Genomic DNA, 24,361 nt, shown 5'->3' with positions numbered 1-24,361 from the left:
AAGACAAGGTTATTAGTTCCTCCCTTTGTGAAGCTTTCATGTAATACAGAAAACAAACAAGTATACAAATAAATATAACCCCAGGTAATAAATTCTATGAAGAAAAATTAAACTATACTAGGGATGGAGAATGATGGTAGAGCAGAGTAGTGTTAAAGTATTCTCTGAGGGACTAACATGCAAGAAGTGACCCAAGTAAAATGAGTAAGCAAGCAAGATGTTGGGGAAGAGTGTTCCAGGTACAGGGACAGTGGACGTAAAGCCTCAGAGGCAACAACAAGCTTGGCATGTTTTGAGTAATGGCAAGGCTGTGTGGCTGGAGTGGCCTGATATTCTGAGGAGGAGAAATTAGAAGATAACATCCGGGAGTGCCAGAGGCCTAACACATGTTGACCTGATGAGGACTTTGGGTTTTATTCTAAGTGTGGTAGAAAGCTATATGAAGGTTTTGAGCAAGGAAGTATTAAGATTTGGTTGATGTTTTTAAAAGCTCACATTAACTACTGGGTTTCTTTGTAAATAATCCACACACTTGACCAGAAATGAATCATTTCTTTCATGCTCTTTCTACAAAGAATTATAACTATATATGCTATGATCAACATTTAAATTTACTTCTCTGCTGTGCATTCGGTCTTTTTTCTTTTAACTTTACTTCTTAAAAGTTGATTCTGATTTTAAAAATTATCAGATGCATATAATATGTAATCTAAGTTGAGTACTAGTGGTACTACCTTATTTACTGTTCAATTTCTTTAAAATTCTGAAATTCTTTTTTTTTTTTTTTTAATTTCTGAGAATGCTTAAAAGCAGTTAAATCATGGGGAATGGGTGTAGCTCAGTTGGTTGAGTGCCTGTTTCAAGGGCTTGGGTTCAATCCCCGGTACCTCCTAAAAAAAAAAAAAGTGTCATAATATGCATGAATGCTTAGTTCAACTGAAGATCTGCTTAGTCCACCTGAAAATCTGTCTTTACTCCAATTGTTAGTAATTGGTCTGAAATCATTCTGAGAGATATTTTATATTTCTGTGTGTATAAGTGGTTTTTGGAGAGTTCATTATAGTCTAAATTTAGAAAAGAGTTCAGCACTCTCTAAATTACCTGTAAGATTTTAATTTTTTTTGAGGTACTGAGACCAGGAATTGAACCCAGGGCCTTGTATGTGGGAAGCTGGTGCTCCACCACTGAGTTAGACCAGCTCCCCCACGTTGTTTTTTTTCATTTGTTTGTTTGTTTTTGTTTTTTCGGAGGTACCAGATAGCAAACGCAGGATCTTGGATGTGGGAAGCAGGTGCTCAACCAGTTGAGCTATGTCCTCTCCCCCCATAAGACTTTTATATCTAAAGATAACAAGCTGCCATGAAATGAATGTGACTATCTTAGATTCAAAAAAGCTTAAGTAAAATTAAGGAAGTGTCCTATAAGAACCTCAGGTTGCTGCTGAGAAGAACATGTATCTTTGAGAAATAAATACCTTAAGTATTGTGTAGAATCAACAAGCTTCATTTCAGTGGATCTGACCCGTGTTGGACAGCTTTTTCTGAATGTTTTCATTTGTTTTCATGAGCCAGCCATTTCCTTCTGCCTTTAGTGTGGTTGTAAGTAGTCATATCACCAATACTTTTCCAAAAAGCTTTGTGTAGATATTTTTACTTCTGAGGAAACGAAGCTCCTCAACCATCCCCATTTTCCCAAAAGACAGTGATGTTGATGGCTACCCCATGGTTTACATAGGTACCTTATATTTGGCAACCTCAGAACCAGGAAAAGAAATATTCTGTAGGTAAGAGTTTCCCATTCTGGAGGGATCCAAATGAAATGTTGTTGTTAATTAAGTTAGGAAAATTGTAGCATTACAAAAAATTATTAAGGTAGTTTACTACCTACAAAGATTTGTTTGCAAGAAGACCATTTTTATTAGTCTTTGTGTGTGTGCACCCAGCTAGCTAACTATAGCCTAAACTGGTACTGTAGTATCTATTTAACTGTTTGCAAAGTACAATCATTAGCCATCAGCAGAAAGGCAGTTCAATCCTGTAAGGATTGTAGATGCTATGGTATCAAGACAGAGCAGGCAGATACAGACTCCTAAATTACTCTAGCCCTAGACTGCTATGCTTGCTAAAACCTAATTTCTGTACCTCTAGCATATGGATTCCTAATTTTTTTTTTAATAGATCAGAAAGTGAGAGTAAGGGCTCCTTTCAGTTAATCTAGAACTTAAGTTTTTCCTTTTTTTTTCCCCTCCAAATTTGGTCCTTGTCTATGATTTAAAAGTAGTAAAAGGTTGTTTCCATGAGACTACTATCCATCCAGCACTTCATGTTTCTTTATAGTTGGATTTGATCACAGATCTCTTGGGCACACCATCACTGGAAGCAATGAGGACGGCTTGTGAAGGCGCTAAGGCACACATACTCAGGGGTCCTCATAAACAGGTAAGGGGATAGGATTTCCCTTTCAAGATAATACCGTATTGAAAATTTTTAAACAAAGATATTACCTGTTGTTATTGTTTTTATGTCATGGTCATAAGTAAGAAAATGTTAAATATTTCTCAAATCAAATAAAATATGGTCACTCTGAATGCCATAGGAGAAAGTGCATATGTTTGTAGCACCATTGCTAATAAGTAACTCCTGGCTTTGTGCCTCCTGTTTTATTGATGTGTATGAAAAAAGTTACTGGGGAGAAACTTTGACCTTGGTGCCATAACCTAATACCTATACATCAAGTATGTCCTTTCCAAATATGTGGTATCTCTTATTCCAGCCAGTCATGTGAAGTTATTGCTTTTGCACTTTTGCCACTAACACAGAATTAGATGTGCTCGTTAATAAAAGAAGTATGGCCAGAGATTGCTGGATTTGTACTGATCGATATTACTTGCAACCAGCCAAGTCACTACTGAGAAAGATGTAATGTTTTTTATTTCCAGCCTGTTGGTTTAGCAGCATTTTTACCAGCACTTTCCTAATCTCCTGTGGACAAAACAACTTAATACTATGAAGAATGAGTAAAGAGATTAATTTTCCTAAAAACAGCAAACTGAAACAGATAAAAGATATGGCTTAAACAGGAAGATCTGGATACTAATTTTTCTGGGCTTTATCTTGGTTCCTTTTAAATTGGGCGTTTAGATGATATGATTGATGGTCCCAAATGACTGAGTTTAACAATGCTCCTTTCCAGTTGCCAGCCAGAATATTTGGGCAAGGTCATGTCTTCCCTTGCAGTTACCTCTCTTGTAATTCTAGCATGACTCCAGAGTTTCAGTTTTCACAGGTGTAAAGGACAGTGAGAAAAAATGTGTTATCTTCTAAAACCAGCCAGAACTAGTAAATAGAGATGGGAATGCTTGTATTTTATATAGCTCCCTTACAGTTACGTCCTTCCATTGCATTTAGTTTTGAACTGTAAGATAATTTCAGTAAGTCTTAACCTAGAGGAAGATTTATATGGTAGAAGGAACTAACAAGATTTATTATTAACAATACCTCATGGTAAATATGTCCTAGAAAATAAAATAAATAAATAAATAAATTTTCCTTTTTAAAAATTGTTTGGTCAGTAAATCTTGCCTAGTTAAAGGTAGCCAATAATGAAAAGTGATGAAGATCGGATATCCTGGTGCCACCTTCCATCTCTAGAGGAATTTTAACTATTGCTAATGGTTGCTAGTTAGTTAATCCTTTAAGGGTTGCTAAATGGTGGCCTCAAGAGCAAGACTTCCTAAAGAGTTTCCTGCCAGCTGTCTAGACTGCTCTAAAATGTAACTTACTGTGTCAAAATTACTATGCATTCCAAGTCAGTCCCAGAAATTTAGAAATGTGTTAGTTGTGAAAACCTAAACATTGAATTATATTAAAAATAGTAAATATCACATTATTTTCCAAAACAGAGGAAGAAAGGAAAATTTAAGACTCTATTTCTGTTTAATAGTTAAATAGATTGAAATGCCTACCAGAATTCTTTCTTACCCATTTTCACATGAATTTGCTGGATAAATTGGCCTCTTAACAGTAGTGCCTTAATTTGCTTGCTTATCACTGACTTTGTTTGTTTGTTTGTTTGTTTGGAGGTACCAGGGATAAAGCCTGGGACCTCGTACATGGGAAGCAGGCTCTCAACCAACTGAGCTACACCCTCTCCCCTTTCACTAACTTTTGTGATCTCCGTTTGGGAATACCACGGTAAAAGTTAAGAGTAGCCCTGGCGTTGGAATGTATTTTGAAGAAAAGGATGGTGAAATAAAAACTCGTTAGGAGACCATTTCTGCTCAAAGGCCACTTTATTTTTAGACTGCTTTTAACAAGTGCTAGAAGTAGTCTTCTTTAGTTTCCATGGCTTTGAATACTAACCCAGGTAGATTTGTGTAAAGCAAGTTATACCTACCATATATAATTAAATATAGATGAAACTGGCATATTGGTTGCTTCCATTTTTTTTCCTGTATGGAGTCAGTTTTTAATCTACATTTGCTGGCTGATCTTCATACTGTTACTGCTCTCAAGCGTAGTCAACATGCCCTTAAAGCTCTTTCCATAAGGCACAAATCAGGGTATACCTACACCTCCCCCTTCCTACCTTTCTCTTTATCCTAAAATGTATATCCTGTATGCCTCTTGTTAGCCTATCAGCAGATGCCTGGGAGACACACACACACACACAGACAGTATACTTGGTATATAGCCACCTTGAATTTTTTTTTAACTTTAAAATTACTTCAGTCCCCAGGATATCCAATTTATATAGTTTGTATGGTTCTGCACATTATGACTGTTTTGCAAAAGGCACAGTGCTTAGCTCAGCATTTTGCACAGAATATATACTCAGTTTGTGTTTCTCAGGACTGTAGTGATGAAGAATGCAGAGTTCAGCATCAGTTTCAGGCTCACCACGTTGTGTACCATGTTGAATAGCGTCCTAGAAGTTGTGCAATGCTTTTCTCAGACTGCTTGATTATCAATCCCGGCTCCACCAGTAATTCACTCTGTAACCTTAGGCACAGAGCTAATGTATGCTAAGAGCATAGACTAGTGCCTGATACATACTAAGTACTTACTAAGTGTTAACTGTTTTTATTGACAATGCTGGTTATAATCAATGTTATTGGTGATTAGTTAGTTGATTTTTATGTAGCCCCTGTCGTCCTATGCCACCAGCTCTCAGTTCTAGGATATCTTAAATTCATTTTTTCTGATAATGAATCTGCCATAAAGTCCCCCCTTTGAGAGCAAATATAGTATATAGGGTAATCACTCTAAAATCAAACATAGAGCTTGTGATTTTTAAAAAATAATACTTATGATCAAGCGGTAGGTTTATCCATGGAACACAAGGATGATTCATGAACAGAAAATCTATTAAAGTTTATGAACAAAGCAAAATGAGATGTATAGCATAGTACTATTCATATGAAATAAAAATTCATGCACACAGAATTAGCCTCTAACTTTTAGAAAAGACTCCCAGAAATCCTCAGTGAAGCTGCTTACTCTCATCGGTGGTCTTCATGGTGCAAGCTATATCTTCCTATATTTATTCTAAGTTACTTAGTATAAGAATTTTAGATTAACTGTATTTAAATTCATGGGAAACACCTCTAACAATTCAGTATGAGTTTTTGAGTTTGGTCTATAAAGAGAAAAACTAAGCTTCTTTCAAGTAGTTCCCATTTAAGTTGCTTCTCAAAGTTAAATGGAAATAAACATCCTTTATTAATAACAATAATTAGGAGTTGGTGACATGGGAGACATTGTCTTAAGCACTTCTTATGCATTAGCCCACTAAGTCCTCACTGTGATATTCCATGACTTTTTGCTTTTTACAGTGGTTTAAAGAGGTGAAATAATGTGCTTACAGTAATAAGTAATAGAGAAGCCAAAAATAGGTTTCTCTTACTCCAAAATCTATGTACTTAGCTGATATTCTACACTGTCTAGCATCTATACCTTTAGAGCAGATCATTTTTATATGTGCAAATAATATGTGAGTACAAGTAAAATAAAAATTTTACAGATTCAGCTAAAATCATTCTGAACTACATTCCTCCTTCTCATTCCCAGGCTTCTTTAGATTAATTCAAGCTTATCTTTCCAGACATTTTTCTATGCATTTGTACAAACAGAAATATGTAGTATTGAGTGGTGAGACTTTTTTAAAAAAAACAAATACATATAACCAGAAGGAGAACATAATTTACTCCCTTTTTAAAATCACAGATTACTGCCTTAAATTAATTTACTTGTATTGGTTGCTTAGTACACATAATTCCATGTAATATATTAGAACTCTTGCCAGTGAAACTTGATTCAAACTAGCTTAAGCAAAAGAGGGGAACTTTTTGGCTCATATAACTGAAAAAATCTTGAACTACAGTTAAGTTTAGACCCTACTGGATCCAGGTTTTCAAATGCTGTTCCATGGCCAGAAATATGACTCTTCTTCTCTGCTCTATTTTCCTGTGTGTTGCATTCATTTTCAGACAGTCTTTCCCTGTGTGTTGACAGAGTGGGAATCAGCAACTCAGGCCTACATTCTACTAGTGTAGAAGTCCTTTTGGAAAGAGCTTTCCCAAATAGCTCCACAAAGAAGTATTTGGAAGGTTTCTGGATTTATTTGGAATGTGTTTGGTTTATGTGATAGGAAGTCGTGTTTACACTGGTTTATAAAAATTCATTTTTTCCTCATATCAAGAAATCCAGAGGTACAGAGTCTGGAGATGGGAAAGTAGTTCAATTATGTTATCAAAGATCCAACTTTTTCTTTTTTTTTTTTCTTCCCTTATACCTTCTTTCTTATCTCTTAATGGTTACAGAATCACTGTATCGAGGGCACTAGCAATGCCTGTCATTTTTATTAGGGTAGCAAAAGCTTTCTCAGAAGCCTCCCTAGCAAGCAAGGACCATATCTTATGTGTAATAGAATCAAAGTATATTAGAGAACTCATTCAGTTCAAACTTTTCTTTATTTTGGGGTGAGGATTTGTCACCCCAGAATGCTTACTATAGTGCACTTGCATTGTGCCTACCTAGTTAATATTGCTGACTAATGATTAAGCTTCTTTACTGCCAACTAAGATGTAATTTACATGCCATTGGATGAAGATTAACAGAAGCATTTGCTCAAGACACTTGCATAGGCTGGCAGGCTCTGTGGTAAAGAGCACTGTGCCGTTAGATTATGACAACTGTGACATATCATTTAGGTCCTCTCACCCAAGTCCAGATGTTCACCTTTAAAATCAATTACATTCATTGTATTAGTCTGCCAAAGGGGTGTCAATGCAAAGTACCAGAAATCTGTCGGCTTTTATAAAGGGTATTTATTTGGGGTAAAAGTTTACAGTCTCAAGGCCATGGAAAATCCAGCTCAAGGTACTGTAAGAGGTTCTTTCTCACCAAAGTTAGCTGCCACGGATTGAAGGATAGCAGGCGATCACTGCCAGGTTTCATTCAGCCTTCCCCTTTGGGCTGCCTCTTCCTTCCTCTTGAGGCTCTGTGGGCCCAGCTTCTTCCCAATCTCAGCTGCAGGCTGGCATAGGGCTTGTTTCTCAGGGCTCCCTATATCAGTTTCAGCTTTCGCAGCTGTAAGCTCTTAGGCAAATGGTCCATCTCTCCCCAGGACTTTAGCTGTTTGAGCCTTCTCCTTTCTGTCACATGGCAGGATCATAATTGACAAAAGTTTTCTCCTCTGCATGTCATCTTGAGTGAGTGTCCATTTATATCAGACCCAGCAAAGGGGTGGGGACTCAACATGAGTTATGCTCACTGATGTAGCAAATCAAGAAGCCCTGGGAAACGGACTTTGGCCCAGTGGTTAGGGCGTCCATCTACCATATGGGAGGTCCGCGGTTCAAACCCCGGGCCTCCTTGACCCGTGTGGAGCTGGCCATGCGCAGCGCTGATGCGCGCAAGGAGTGCCGTGCCATGCAAGGGTGTCCCCCGCGTGGGGGAGCCCCACGCGCAAGGAGTGCGCCCGTGAGGAAAGCCGCCCAGCGTGAAAAGAAAGAGCAGCCTGCCCAGGAATGGCGCCGCCCACACTTCCGTGCCGCTGACGACAACAGAAGCGGACAAAGAAACAAGACGCAGCAAATAGACACCAAGAACAGACAACCAGGGGAGGGGGGGGAAATTAAATAAATAAATCTTTAAAAAAAAAAAAAGAAGCCCTAACTTGGGAGTGGATGTGGCTTATGCAGTTGAGCACCTGCCTCCCACATGGGAGGTCCAGGTTTGGTTCCCGGTGTGATATTGAAAAATGTCCTCAAACATGTGTTTGGCTTTGTACATCCAATCATTTGTCAAGATTCAGGATTAAATAGACTCTTGTCCATTTCTTCTGAACTATCATCTTGCTAGTAATGCCCATTTGGAGTATCTTTCAAAATGGATTCCTCCATTTGGGTAATCCTCCAAATCTATGAAGAATCCCCTTCCTATACAATAATGTGTCTATCCATGCTTCGTTCTTTCTTTTTTACCTGGATTTGTTATTCCTTTCCCTCCAACATCACTCTTTCTATTCATGTTTGAAAATGTCATCTCTGGTCCCCTTTCTTCCTTTCCACCTTGGTCAGCAAGGAAGCTTTCCAGAATTTTAATGTATTTTTAATCTCATAGTCATAACCAAATCCTGGGTGACATTCAAGACATTTCCAGTGTATATAAATCATTCTCTTTGTTCAAGAGAGCACCTTTTTAATATTGTATTAGGTGAAAGAGATGACACAATTTTCAAATAAATTTCAAAATCTTGAAATGCTTGGGAAAAAAAACAGAAAATGGTATATTTTAAAGAGGAAATGGATGTGAATGGTGGGGGAATAGGTGAAAAGTTATTTTCATATGAGATAATTAGGTCATATTTCTAAGCATCCTATTTTTCTCTTTCATTGATCCTATGTCACTTGATGAGAAATATAAACTTCTTGCTATTCCTGATATCCTGGACCCATCTTGGTTTCAACCATAATGACTAGTGAATTAGAAGGGGAGAAAATGGAATCAGAATTGCAGCATCTGTAGCACTGTATCTTTCCTGTGGAGCCAGTGCTAGGAACTAAATTATTAATGGTTATCTTTCTTGAAGAGGTAATTGGTTTGAATGAATTGACTCTTCTTTTTCTGTGTGCCTCTTTTTTTTTATTTTACATGCATATAAATGCAGAAAAGGAGAAAGTGTAAAATATGACTCTTCTAGGCTGAAATGAAACCTAGCTTTTTTTATTTTTTTTATTTTTAGGAGGTACTAGGGATTGAACCCAGACCTCATATAAGGGAGCTCAACCACTGAGCTATATCTGCTCCCCGGCCTAGCAGTATTTTTGGTGAATGTGTTAAGGTGCGCTTCTATAAAGAAAGATGAAATTTGGAAAAATAAAAATATTTAAAGTCTCAGAGGGTTTTGACATCCGCTCATTTGATTTTCATAAACACCTCCCCGCCCATGGCCAGTCGTTCTCAAGTCTTATAAATTTTGTCTCCTAATTTGTTCCCTATACTCCATTCATTGTCCTCTAGAAGTACTTGTTTACATATCTTCTTTGCCCACTGGATAGGTCTTATTCATCTTTGTTTCCCCAACACTTACTCCAAGACCTAGTATTTAGTGGATATTAAATGATTATTAATGATGGTAGATAGGGAAGTCTATATTAGGCTGCTTTATAGATGAAAAAGCCAAAATTCAAACCCAGGTCTAATAAAGGCAAAGTTAGAGTTTGAACCCAAGCCTTCTAATATGAATTCTAGTATTCCCTTCCCTAAACTATAATACACCTTCATCACATACACACACAAATAGGATGAGGGATGGATTCACTCTGAGCATGCAAAGGAAAGAATTGCTCATTGGGAGACATTTTGGTTACTAGGAATTGGCGAGTTTGACTGGCAATCTGCACAAGCCAGGGAGAAAGAGGACAATAATTCACAATTGACCCAAGAATCAGAATCTTTCAAGAATATCAGATTATTTCTCATTAACAATAAAAAAAAATGTGTGGGGGAAAAATATGTATATATTAAGTTGTGAATTAAAACCTCTTCCTCATCACTAATCAATCTCCTCTTGCCCCCCAACTCTTCACTTTATTTTTATTTTTTTTCCAACTCTTCACTTTATACTTAAAGATACTGAGGTTCAGAGATGTTGATTTGTCTAATTAGTTAGGAGCAAGGAAAAACTAGAATTCCAATCTTACCTCTATTACTGCTTGATCCTAAAGGAAACTTTTGTATTGTAACTAATTACCTCTTGATTCTGAGGATGTTTTATTGTCATTGTTTTTGTGGATTTTTCTACATGGCTTTTGTTGGAAGGAAGCAAATATGTAAAATACTTAATAGTTGTTTTTTTTTTTAAGATTTATTTATTTATTTATTTCTCTCCCCTTTCCTCCCCACCCCGGTTGTCTGCTCTCTGTGTCTATTTGCTGCGTCTTCTTTGTCCGCTTCTGTTGTTGTGAGAGGCATGGGAATCTGTGTTTCTTTTTGTTGCTTCATCTTGTTGTGTCAGCTCTCCGTGTGTGCGGCACCATTCCTGGGCAGGCTGCACTTTCTTTCACCCCGGGTGGCTCTTCTTACGGGGCGCACTCCTTGCGCGTGGGGCTCCCCTACTCGGGGGACACCCCTGAGTGGCAGGGCACTCCTTGCGTGCATCAGCACTGTGCGTGGGCCAGCTCCACACAGGTCGAGGCCCGGGGTTTGAACCACGGACCTCCCATGTGGTAGACTGACACCCTAACCACTGGGCCAAGTCCACTGCCTACTTAATAGTTGTTGTGATAACAGGTTTGTGAGGCTGTGACTGATATATGAGAAAACATTTCAGTATTCTGTTTTTCAGGTGTTACGGAGAGTCTGACCAATGTGAGACATGCTCAGTTTTTGGTCATGTTGCTCTTTCTGGCTTCCGAATACTCAAATAGCAGGGACTGTTCTTTCTGTGATGTTTTGAATTTTCTTAGACTGACAACCTAGAAAATACAGGACAGGGTCCCCACAAAAAACATGAGTTTCGAAGTAAGGATTGCTTCCACTTTACCTCAAAATTAATAATATAACAGTATTTATTCAAACAAATTCTCCCAAGTGTGAATCAGTCTCTCTCCCTCTCCCTTTTCTCACACACACACCACACTTTTCTCCCATTTATAGACCACACTGATGTAGTAACAAATGTAAATGCCTGACTTTAAAATGATATAATGAACATTGTCTGCAGAAGAGATTAGGACTAGGTAAAAATTATCTCACCATGGTCACATGCTTTGAAAACTCTTCTTGTGGGTTTTCCCTACAAACCTAGTTGTAGTATAATCATAACAAAGCAGTGCATAATACCAAACAGGAAGTCCCAGAGAACTATTAAATTGGTTCTCTCCTCTGAGATTATTTTCTAAAAGTTCAAAGTTTTATAAGGAATCCCTAAGGAAGCTAAGGACAAATGAAATATTTAGAACTAATAGGAATGGATTAGATTTAGATAAAATGTATGTGGCTCTTAAAACTCTTCACTTTTCACAGCGTAGTGAAGGTTATTGCTCTTTAAGTTAGGTCATTTTCTTTACTTTATTTGAGCCAATTTTTCATAGGTTTGACCCACCAAAGTAGTCTGGTGCGTTATAGATAGAAACCAGTTCTAAAAACCATTGGGAAAACCACTTACCCAGTTTAGGGATTCATTTCTCTTTTTCAAAATGTCGTGAAAATCAAACCAGAAATCATTTGACTATACATTTAGAACTTTCCAAGCTTGGTGAATCAACCTTACTACCAAAGCCATTAAAAGAAAGGTGTCCAAACATCTTTTGTCACCTTCCTTGCTCCTCCTTTTCCTATGTTAAAGAGTATAGTTGCGAGAGAGACACAGCAGTGATGCAATCCACCTGCTCTGTCCCCTGACCCTCCAAGCAGTGAAACAGAAGCTTTGTAAGGTCTGAGGTCCTCAAAGCCATCTTCCTTCCTCAGTGCAAGGGAGTTAGATATGGCCATATGGAAATGCCTGCCTCTCTTACGAAGGACAATTACTGAGAAACCAGTGCTAAAGGCAATTCAGGTGGAACCAGCAAAAATAGTGGCATACTTTCTTAGAAAATTCTGTAAATTTCTAAGTGTCCTATAGTTGTGAGCTCCTTTAGGCCTGATATTTTAGCAACTTTATGGTAATGTTGCCATATGGCGTAGTTCACATGCTTATTTTTCACATGGCCACAATTTTAAATCTCTTTTCTCCCCTAACTAGGCATGTTTGGTCTTCCCTTCTTGCCCAAGGCATTTAAGATGTAAGGCTAACAAGAACACCATATTTATGGGAATAATTTTCATTTTTTCCTAACCTTTACACTGAACTACATTGCTATATAAAATGTTAGTGGAAGAAGTCAATGACAGTTACTGCTTTTGAAGACTTGTTAATGAGGGAATTTTTACATATGTACACATCCATCTTTTCAGCTGAGTACTTTATCTTGTCATAAATTGGCCATATTGCATATCTACTTACACAAAGATTGACTTAAATATTTGACATTCTTTTTTTTTTCCCATAGCCATCTCTTCCTGTACTTTATACCCTGTCCAGCCAGGCTACACATGAAGCTGTTCATCTCCTTTGCAGGATGTTGGTCTTTGATCCAGTAAGTAGTGTTATTTTTTAATTTTGAAAATGAATTAAAAATGTAATTGAGTTGTAACAACACATGATTAGATGGAACATCTATGCAGAAGATCAACAAGGAAACAGAGAACTTGAATAATATGATAAACAAGCTAGACATAACAAACATATACAGAACGTTGCACCCACATCCGGCAAGTTATACATTATTCTCAAGTGCTCGTGGATCTTTCTCCAGGGTAGATCACATGTTAAATCACGGGGCAGGTCTCAATAAATATAAAAAATTTGAAATTATACAAAGCACCTTCTCAGATCATAATGGAATGAAATTGGAAGTCAGTAATAGATGGGAAAGAGGTAAAATCACAAATGTGTGGAGGCTGAACAATATCCTCCTAAATAATCAATGGGTAAAATATGTAATTGAGTTGTAACAAAAGTACCACAGTAATACAAGGTACTAGTAAAAGGGTGGTTTATGGGAACTCTGTATTCTATGCTTCATTTTTCTGTAATCCTACAGCTTCTCTAATTTAAAAAAAGATGAAAAAAAAAAAAAACATGTAAGACAACCATCCTATAGTTTTGAATAGACAGGCATCGTAAATAATGACGTTTCAAAAAATTATTCTCAGTGCCCAGTTACATGTGTAGCATGCTCACTCATCACAACAGAAGTTTGGTGTTTAACACATAAGAATCTAGGTAAAGAGAGATAAGGAACTGTACCACTCTTCTTATTTATCTCGCTATTCATAAAAGGAGTTTGACAACATGTTAAAATAGGAGGGAAAAATACGTAAGCTTATTTGGAAAAAAAAATGTTTATTTTATTGCATAAGGAAATATTCGATCTTTGGGCTGTGGAGAAGGTAGCTTTTCCAAATGCCATTTCTGGAGTTGACTCTTTTGGGATGTACTACAAATTTCATCATAAATTCAGTTCTTCATTTATTCATTCACCCAAAGAATATTTATTTTTCAAGTCTGTGCCAGTAGCTTGTTAAAATAATACTAAAATATAGAAACATTTAGCAAAGAAGAAAATTTTACTTGACAAGAGTCAAAACTGTCAGACTTGAGAAGGGCTAGCTCACTAAATACAAAACACAAAAGGCTTTTAAAGAGGAAAAAAAAATGTAAACTTACCAAATTAAGTTTAAGTTGGTGTGTTCATAACAGGAAAACTTTCTCACATGGTTATCGGTCCACATAGGTCATGATTATCTTCAAGCATCAGCACAACAAAGATTAGCAACAAAAATGTTTTTGGAGAGGATCCAGGTTTATGAAAAATGGAAGGGAGAACATTATATTTATGACCCCACTAAAATAAATAAAAAGACTTATTTTATTCTTTTTGTTTGTTTTCTCTTTCAGTCTTTTATTCTTTTTTGTTTGTTTAATAAAGAACTATAAGATGGGAGCAGATGTGACTCAAGCAGTTGAGTACCAGCTTCCCATACAGGAAATCCTGGGTTTAGTTCCCAGTGCCTCCTAAAAAAACAAACAACAAGCAAACAACAAAAAAAATCAACTCAGGGGAGTCAATGTGGCTCAGTGGTTGAGTGCCACCTTCCCACATATGTAGTCCTGGGTTTAATCCCCAGCCCCCTGTACCTCAAAAAAAAAAAAAAATCCTGATAAAAGAATATTTTGAACAACTGTACACCAACAAATCAGAGGACCACATGAAATGGACTAGTTCCTAGAAACACACGATCTATTCTGACTCAAGAAGAATTGGAAGATCTCAAGAAACTTAAAAAGACATTAAATTAGTAATCAAAAACCTCCCAACAAAGAAAAACCCAGGACCAGAATGATTCACAGGGGAATACTATCAAACCATCCATGAAGAATTAACACCAATCCTGTTCAAACTCCAAAAAATTGAAGAGAAGAGAAAACTCCTGTCTCATTCTAGGAGAGTAACATCATCCTAATACCAAAGCCAGATAAAGATACCACAATAAATGTGTAGCCCAATGTCACTTATGAATATATAAGCAAAAATCCTCAACAAAATACTAACAAACCAAATCTAACAGCACATTAAAAGAATTATACACTATGATCAAGTGGGATTTAGCTCAGATATGCAAGGGCAGTTCAACATAAGAAAATCAATTCTATACCACACTAACAAAATGAAGTGGGGGGAAAAAACAACAGCAATACATTTTCATCTCAATTGACACAAAAAAAAGGCATTTGACAAAATCCAGCACCTTTCTTGATAAAAATACTCAGAAAACTAGGAACAGAAGGAAACTTCTTCAATGTGATAAAGGGCATATATGAAAACCCACAGCTAACATCATACTTAATGATGAAAGACTAAAAGCTTTCTCTCTAAGATCAGAAACAAGACAAGGATGCCCGCTATCACCACTGTTTCCAACTGGAAGTTTTATAGAACAATTAAGAGAGAAAAGAAAGGGGGGGGCATCCAAATTGGAAAGAAGTTAAACTTTCCCTATTTGTAGATGACATGTTTCTATACATAGAAAACTCTGAAAAATCCACAAGAAACGCTCCTAGAGCTAATAAATTAATTTGTTAAAATGGCAGGGTACAAGATCAATGTGCAGAAATTAGTAGTGTTTCTATATACAATAATGAACAATCTGAAGAAGAAATTTTTAAAAATCCATTTACAATAGCAAAAGAATCTAGCTTGAAGCTATAAAGGACTTGTACACAGAAAGCTATAACACATTGCTGAAAGAAATCAAAGAAGACCTAAATAAGAACATCCATGTCCATAGATTTGAAGACTACATATTCTTAAAATGTCAATTCTGCCTACCTAAAATGATTTACAGATTTAAGGCAATATATTCAAAATTGCAACAACCTTCTTTGCAGAAATGGAAAAACCAATCATCAAGTGTATATGAAAGAGTAAGGGGCTCCAAATAGCCAAAGCCATCTTGAAAAATAGGAATTAAGTTGGAAGATTCACGCTTCCTGACCTTAAAACTCATTACAAAGGCACAATAATCAAAACAGCATGGTACTGACATTAAGGACAGGCATATAGACCAATGAAATCTAATTGAGTATTCAGAAGTTAACCTTCATGTGTGGCCAAGTGATTTTTTTTTTTTTACAATAGAGGCTGTGGCAGTTTATGATTATTTATGAATACCAAAAAGAGAGACTATGTTTGTAAACTGATCTGTTCCTCTAGGTGTGATACCCTTTGATTGTATTAGATTCAGCTGAGATATCTTTGATTAAATTATGTTGATTATGACTTTGATTCAGCCACACCATTCGGGCATAACTCTGGATTGCGTCCCCGCCCCCTTGGTGGCTGTATAAACAGACGTTCACAGAAGAAAATACACAAGAAAAGAGAAAGATCTCCATAGATGCCAAAGGAGAGAACTTTGATCCTGTGGCCCCAGGAAGAGAGACAAGCCCTACACCAGCCTGTAGCTGAGATCTCAAGAAATTGGGCCTGTGGAACCTTAAGAAGAAGAAGGAAGGAGAGACCAGGCAGAGACCACCCGCCATCTTGCTTCAACACGTGGCAACTAACTTTGGTGAGAAACCAAACTTGAGTTGGAATCTTTAGGGCCTTGTAACTGTAAACTTTTACCCCCAAAAATACCCTTTATAAAAACCAACAGATAACTAGTACTTTGCATCAGTACCCTTTTGGCTGACTAATACAGGGATAATGACCACTCAATTGGAAAAGCATAGTCTTTCTACAAATGGTACTGGGAAAACGGGATTTCCATATGCAAAAGAATGTAAGAAGACCAGTACCTCATACCATATGCAAAAACCAACTCAAAATAGATCCAAGACTTAAATATATGAGCAAGAACTAGCAAACTCTTAGAAGAAAATATAGGGAAGCATCTTATGTTAGGCACTGGTTTCTTAGACATTATACCCAAAGTACAATCAACAAAATAAAAAATAGATAACTGGAACCCATCAAAATTAAGAACTTGTGTGCATCAGAGGGCTTTATCATGAAAGTAAAATGACAGCCTGTACAATGGGAGAAAACATTTGGAAACGATATATCAAATAAAGTTTCAATATCCAGACTATATAAAGAAATCCTTCCACTCAATAACAACATAAAAACAGCCCAATTAAAAGATGGGCCAAAGACTTGAATATCAACATTTCTCTGAAGAAAATATACAAGTGGCCAAAAAGCACATGAAAAGATGCTCAATATCATTAGCCATTTGGGAAATGCAAATCAAAACCACAATGATGAGGTGCAGGTGTAGCTCAGTGGTTGAGTGCCTGCTTGCCATGTCCGAGGTCCTGAGTTCAATCCCCAGTACCTCCTTTAAAAAAAAAAAACAACCAAAAACCTACAGTGAGATACCATTTCACACTCACTGGAATGGCTCTTATTAAAGAAAAAGCTGCAAGTGTTAGGGTACAAAGAAATAGGAACACTCATTCATTGCTGGTGGGGATATAAAATGGTGTGGCCACCGTGGAAGACAGTTTGGCAGTTCCTCAGGAAGCTAATCCCACTTTCTAGGTATATATGCTTCCTGAGGAAGCAGTCCCACTTCTAAGTATATACTGAAAAGAATTGAAAGCAGGGACTTGAAGAGATATTTGCATACTGATGTTCATAGAGCGAATTTTGGCAATTCACAATTGCCAAAAGATGGAAGCAATTCAAGCGTCCACCAACTGGTGAATGGATAAACAAAATGTTACATCCATGAAATTGAATTTTATTCTGCCATAAAAAGGAATAAAGTTTTAATATACGCAGCATGAATAACCATAAAGATACGTTGAGTGAAATAAACCAGTCTCAAAAGGACAAATATTATGTGATCTCACTGATATAAAAATAATTAGAATAAGCATACTCAGATTGTTGAATCTACAAATATAGGTTACTAGGGAATGAGGGTGGGCATAGGAAATAAGGAGTTAATGCTTAAAAGTTATAAAGTTTCTATTTGGAATGAAAAAGTTTTGGTAATGGATAGTGGTGATGATAGTACAACATTGTGAACATAATAGCATTGAGTTATATATTTGAATATGGTTAAAAGTGGAAATTTTAGGTTGTATGTATTTTACTAGAATAAAAATTTTTTTAAATCCATGGAACTGTGTAACACAGTGAGCCCTAAGTTAAACCATGGACTCCAGTTAATATAGTACAATTATAAAAATATGCTCTCATCAACTGTAATAGACCTATCTCACCAATGCTAGGGGTTAATAATAGGGTAGTATAGGGAAACGTTGTATTTTATGCATGATTTTTTTTGCAAACCCACAACTTCTCTAATAAAAATTAAATAGCAACAACAAAAATACCCACATAAAACAGGTGTTGAAAGGAAAAAAAAACAAGGTTGTCGAGTGTACTTTCATCTGTTCATGATGATGGAATAAAAGCAGCTTTCTTTAGTGATTATTATATCCTGAAAGATGATGTCATGCCTGCATAGCAAAAATCAGAGATAAAATAGTTTTTAGGGAATCTAGATTTATGGGGAATATAATTTTATTATTTTAGGACCAGAACCAGTCAAGATGACCCAGTTATTTCTTATTTATTGAAGAATGCAGAGAATTGTGGGGGTTTTGTTTTGTTTTTCATTTTCTTGTGCACTTGATGATACTGGAAGTAGGACAAGGTGTCAGTTTTTCTTCTACTCTTCTGAGTACATCCTTAAACCCTTTAAATCCACTTCTCTTAGTAGTACTTATATATCCACTGAGCTAAAAGGAGGGACAATTTTTTTTAACGGAGTAATAACTTAAAAAAAAGATAATGGTTTGCATAAACCTGAAACCAGTGTATTAAGTATTCTGATCTACAGTGCCAGGAAACCACAGGCATAGACTAGACTGTGATATTCAGACTGAGCTACATCACAATGAATGGCAGATTTTAGACATGCTTTTGCCCTGATGTATTTGGTATTCTAAAAGTATAAGTTTCAAACAGCTTTTTAAAATTGTCGCCATGAGCACATCTCTTCTAAATGCTGGGACATATTTAGAAAATATAGACTGTTTAAAACTTATCCCCAAAGCATTACATTTTTAGAGATCATCATATTTGTCATTTTTGGATCTCTATATATTTCAATGTAGGAAATTTTCAGAATTTTTATGGAAAGACATATCTAAGTGTTTTATGTGGTAGATGACTAAGTATAAGTAAGCTGTGTAAAGCAGTTACTGTGCCATGTGAAAAATCCTTTGTGGACTCATGTTTTTCTATAGTGTTGATGTGCTGGTCTCTAAATTTGATTTCAGTCCAAAAGAATATCTGCTAAGGATGCCTTAGCCCACCCCTACCTAGATGAAGGGCGACTACGATATCACACATGTATGTGTAAATGTTGCTTTTCCACCTCTACTGGAAGAGTTTATACCAGTGACTTTGAGCCTGTCACCAATCCCAAATTTGATGACACTTTTGAGAAGAACCTCAGTTCTGTTCGACAGGTTAAAGGTGAGTATCTTTATTAACTTTTGTCCAGGCAGGATGATGAGTAGCATTTTCAGTTTCTGGCCATGTAGAATTAAGATCTGGATAGTGACCAAAGCTCCAGATTTTTATTTTACAGTGTTGCATATAGCTGTTTATCCAGAGTATATATATGTTATCAAAAATTCATATTTAAAATTACATCCAGGGGAAGGTCAGGTAGAAGAATGTTTCATTCTTGTTTTCAAAGCTGACTTATTAAATATGACTCAAACTACATTTAATATATATTTACTCATGATTTCATTGAATGAAACATGTTGGAGTTCCTTTTTATATAATATACACAGTTTTTAAAAGGATAAAAATCCACTAAAAAGTATCATTCCTTGGGTAATGACAAGAGAAGAGGATTTCTGATATTTTACTCATGTAAAATTTCCCACACATCTCATTGAGCTGAGTATGAAAGTACTGACAGCTAAAATTCTGAATGATTTTATTATCTGTTACAGGGCATTTTAGGTGAGATGTGGTCCTCAAACTATCTAACCCAAAACTATACCCATACCAACTAAGATGTTTTGTTTGGTTTTTTTTTGACATTATTTTCAAAAAGGCTTAATTATCAGCAGTTTAGCAGTGTTCGCCCATAATGCCAACCCTTAGAAGTCTCTCTCAAATTTATAGACCATTTCCTCTTCCCAGTGATGGGGTTTCCAATGCCATCTTTGCATTTTTTCCTCTGTTTGGCAGCAACTATCATATTAGTTTCAGGAAAGTTCAGCTGTGTACTGCCTGATAGTGTGTTTTTTATTTAATTAAGCCAGTAGGAAATGTTCAAGGGTTAGCTAGACTCCATTGCTCCAGGCCTACAAATCGGCATGGATTATATTCTGTTTCCTCCACAGAAATTATTCACCAATTCATTTTGGAACAGCAGAAAGGAAACAGAGTACCTCTCTGCATCAACCCTCAGTCTGCTGCTTTTAAGAGCTTTATTAGGTAACTATATGTATGAAATTCTAACATTCTTGGTAGAATTAAAAGAATGCCATTGTGATCTTGTTATTCAGCAAATTTCTGTTTTTATTTATATTAGATAGCATAGATAAAAGGTCCATCTGAAAGTTTCCATTATGAACTTTGACTTTAGTTAAAAAATATTTTAAAAATCATTAGTTTTTACACTGGTGCGAGTTGTTGCTTTGGTAAATTTTTTTTTTTCAGATTACCATTGTGCTGCCTGGTCATGTACATGGGGATCCTACTACAGCAAGATTAGAGCAGCAACCTATTTTGGAGTTAGAGATGGTCATCTTTGTTCCCACTATTTTCCTTACCCCCTTTAATAATAATTGCAAGCAAGATTTTTTTCTTTAATTTAAAGAGATGGATGCTGGTCTGGTCTATTTAGAAAAGTCAACAGGTTCATTGGTTAAAGAGCAGTGAACCTATTTTGGAACTAGCAAGCCTCGTTCCCTTCTTTCTTTGTCCTTTCCTTCTCTTGATCTCTTTTTCCCTAACCCCTTGTGTCAATCTCCTTTTCCCTAACCAGTCATGAGAAAGAAACCATACCAGTAGTATGGACAGAGAAAATTTAATAACAGGAATTAACTTGGAAGAGAGCTAACTACTAAAAGAGGTCAAAGGATTTTGTAGGGTCCTGAATTAGCAAATGCAGAAAGTATCGTCTTCCAAGCTGGAGGGAAAGTGAACAAAGAAGAAATTAAGATCACAAAAGAGGTACCCCACTCAAAGCGAAGATTCAGACCTCTTGGGAGAGGGCATGGCTGCCACAAGAACACACAGCCAGAGCAATGGTGAAAAAGCTTTTCATAACTGGTGAGATTCTCTGAACTGGTGGGTTGCAGAGAAAGTTGCCAGAGAAGACAGGTTAACAAGCTAGTCCTTGAAGAAGGACCATTACGGGAACTTCCACAGCGAAAGAGGCTCAGTAGAACCAGGAAGGAAGGCTGCTTCTTGATACTGTAGCCTGACAGTGAGTGCCCTTCAGGCACCCTCTGTTGACAAAGACTAACATCAACTCAGGTAGCAAAGGAGAAACGTACAGTGCAGAGTCTGGCTCCAGGCTCACAAAGCTGAGCAAAGGAGGATAGATTTATATCTGAGAGGCAGTACTTTGGTAACTGCCACACTCTTCCCCCTTTCTCCCCTGCCTGCCTTTCTCCTGTTCTTTCTTTCCCCTCTTTTCCTGTCCCCTCACTTTCCTTTTTATTATCCTTGACAAGAATTTTTGTGTAGAATTATAATTGGTGACTTTTGTTTCTTTCATATATTTTTTCCGTAGAAACAAGGGACTGAGTTGCATTTTTACTTCCTTGTGGTTTTAAATTGTTTTGTTTTGATATTTTCCCCTCAGAGTCAATGACCCAGACAAACGTGTTTTAGTACCTCTCAGGGGCAAGTCATTCATTATACTGGGCCCTGGGGAAGGAAAGTACTTACACCTTCCCCTTCAAGTTTATAACCTAGTTAGCAACATTGTGCAGACAGGAAATGACTTATAATACAGATCTGTAGCTAATAAATGCTAAATGCCTATGTATACTACTCAGTTAATACTTGATAGAAGAATGCCTATGAGGCTCATTCAAAATGGGTCCCCACTTAAAGTCACTATTTTGATAAGCTACTTTTAAATGGATAATTCTGCACACCTTAAGGTTATTTTCATGATTGATAGCAGACATTTATAGTAGCTACCATTTACTTTATATTCTCTAGTAGGCACTATGCAAAACACTTTACATACATTATCTCCTTTATTCAACACAATATGAGTGTAGTGCCTATGAGTTAGGCAGCATTATCCCTTTTCAAATGAGGAAAATTAGGCTTAGAAAAATTAAGGAACTTGCTTTGTGTCATCAACTAGTAAATGACATGGTTTTCAAGCCCCATGTATTAGCCATTATACCATATCGCCTCACTATAGATACAAAGCCTTAAACTAACAATTTGGAACAAATTTGTCTTTAAAGAAGTTAAAAGAAACAAAAATCCAGAAGTGGACTTAACAATCTTTTTTAAAGGAAGAGAGGAAGACAGGCAGTAGTGAATTGACATTTTGCTCATTGTGACATTACATTTATTTTTTGTTTTTGTTTTTTTTTCTTTTTGATATGGCATCACATTTAATTTCACCATCTCTCCGTTTTCTTCTAGTTCCACTGTTGCTCAGCCATCTGAGATGCCCCCATCTCCACTGGTATGGGAGTGATGGTGGAAGATAATGTACTACTGAAGATGTAATGTAGCTTTCCACTGGAGTCTGGGATTTGCAATTCTGGAGGTTAATCATGCTTGTACTGTAATTTTACTAATGAAGTTTTAAATTAACAACCACTACTTGTATGATATGAATAATATTTAGAAATGTTACTAGACTTTTAATCTTGTAAAGTGGTTGTGCTTTTAGAAGAAAAATATTTTACCCAGAGTTGCACATGTTTTACACATGTTTTATGAATTTAGTGCAGCTGTTATGGCTCACCTCAGAACAAGAGAGAATTGAACCAAATTTGGGAATTTGGGGTTTTTGTTTTTTGTTTTTTGTTTTTAAATAAAGTGAGATTGTTCACACACACACACACACACAAAAGGACAGTCATACATTTTTATATTTGAGCCATTCCTGAAGATTTGGGGTTTTCTAAAACTAAGGAATCTAGACCTTGCCTGCGACCAATCATGGAGCCACGTGAGCTGATCGTGGCTGCACCTGGGGGGAGGGGGGAGGGGCATGCCACTTAATGATCAAGCCCTATAATTAGCTTCTCATTAGAACAGTGATGGTGATGTGTGCTGTCTAAAATCACATGTTGTGGGTAGAGAGAATGAGTTTGTGACTAGAAGAGACTAAACTATTGTTTTCCTTACCCAGTATAAATATATATATATATATTTAATCTATTTTTATTAGAAGTTTTTCTGCTCTTTCTTACATAAAAGAACCCCCAAGCATGCATCTTTCATGTGTGTAAATAATTCATTTCTGGGCTAATTTCAAAAGAATCCCAACATTGCTGTATAGAGAGAGAACTAGCTTGCACATTTTAGGTCTGTGAAATTGTGAGACTTTTCCTGCACTGGACAGTAAAAAAAAAAAAAAAAAAAAAAAAATTTAAGACAAAAACAAATTTAAAAAAATTTTAAAGATAAAGGCACATAGGGAATTATGTCAAATGTGTTTGTGTCCTTAGACAAAGCTGTGGGAGTCTTGAAATGTCACAGTAGTAAATAACTTATTACTTTTTGACAAATTCTTTTTTCTGTTGGAACACTGAATTCTGTGTATATGTATATATGAATACAAATTGAAGGCCTCTACCTCCTGGAGTTATACAACTTGGCTTGTTTACCTCCACATGCTAATGATGATTATTTTTTTTTAAGTTCAATGTGGAGACTTGAAACTTGAATGTCCCTTCCAACTTTTATATTAAAAAGAAAAAAGAAAAGAAAATTGAAGATCGTTTTTCACCTGTACAAGGAATACTAATGGATCGTCTTAAAATTGGTCTAGGAAAAACCTTGGTGTGTGTTATGGACAATTAACTGTTAAAGTTATTGTAAGTTATCTGTATTTAGCAGAGTATTTTCATCTTAAGTGATCTGAGCTGAATTTGAAGACTATTAATAAGTTATGTTTGGAAGTTTTAACTTCAATGAAGTAATTATTTGCTGTGAAAGAAACAAACATTGAATTACTAAACAAAGATGGTGCAATATCTTTGTTTTTTTTTTATGAGGCTCCTGAGAATCAACCCAACTGAAGCTTTTCAATTCACTTGAATGAGAAACGTGTTTAGTATCAAAAGAGCCCAAGACGACACTGGTGTGAAAGGTACAATCTGAGAGGTTGGTCAATTACCGTGGCACACTTACTGGTCACTTTGTACAATGTAGATTTGAAGTACAGTGGTGAAAACATTAAATGTGACATTTGAAAAAGATGTGTTGCCTGTTTTCCTTTGCTTTCTCTTCAGTACAGCTTATATCCTAACTTTAGAATGTTTTGAGACATTTTCCTATTTATATATCCATTTTGATCTTGAGGAAATTTGTTTTGTTTTGTTTTTAATCATACCAGAAACTTGAGTTTTCCAAAAATATATTGAGATACGAATATCAAAGATAGTGTAATGTAAATATATATAATCTACAAGTCTTTCCAGACCTTAGTCTCTAATCAAGTGGTTTTCAAACTTTTTTTATTTTGAAGCTAAGAACCATATTTTCATGTGAAATCTT

At 36.3% G+C, this 24,361-nt stretch overlaps 1 protein-coding gene across 1 annotated transcript in view; it reads left to right on the top strand.

The window, feature by feature from the left end:
* NLK (nemo like kinase) overlaps positions 1-23,230 on the top strand; it is a 177,263-nt gene extending 154,033 nt beyond the window's left edge. The window contains exons 7-11 of the mRNA XM_058283815.2: positions 2,337-2,438; positions 12,557-12,643; positions 18,910-19,108; positions 19,996-20,089; positions 22,274-23,230. Coding sequence (XP_058139798.1) covers positions 2,337-2,438; positions 12,557-12,643; positions 18,910-19,108; positions 19,996-20,089; positions 22,274-22,328 — 537 coding nt within the window. The 3' untranslated portion in view covers positions 22,329-23,230. The remainder of the gene's footprint in view (positions 1-2,336; positions 2,439-12,556; positions 12,644-18,909; positions 19,109-19,995; positions 20,090-22,273) is intronic.
* Positions 23,231-24,361: the final 1,131 nt, after the last annotated feature.

The sequence above is a fragment of the Dasypus novemcinctus genome, chromosome 21 (genome assembly GCF_030445035.2).
Source record: "Dasypus novemcinctus isolate mDasNov1 chromosome 21, mDasNov1.1.hap2, whole genome shotgun sequence".
NCBI lineage: Eukaryota > Metazoa > Chordata > Mammalia > Cingulata > Dasypodidae > Dasypus > Dasypus novemcinctus.
This window is presented reverse-complemented; position numbering and strand designations above follow the sequence as displayed.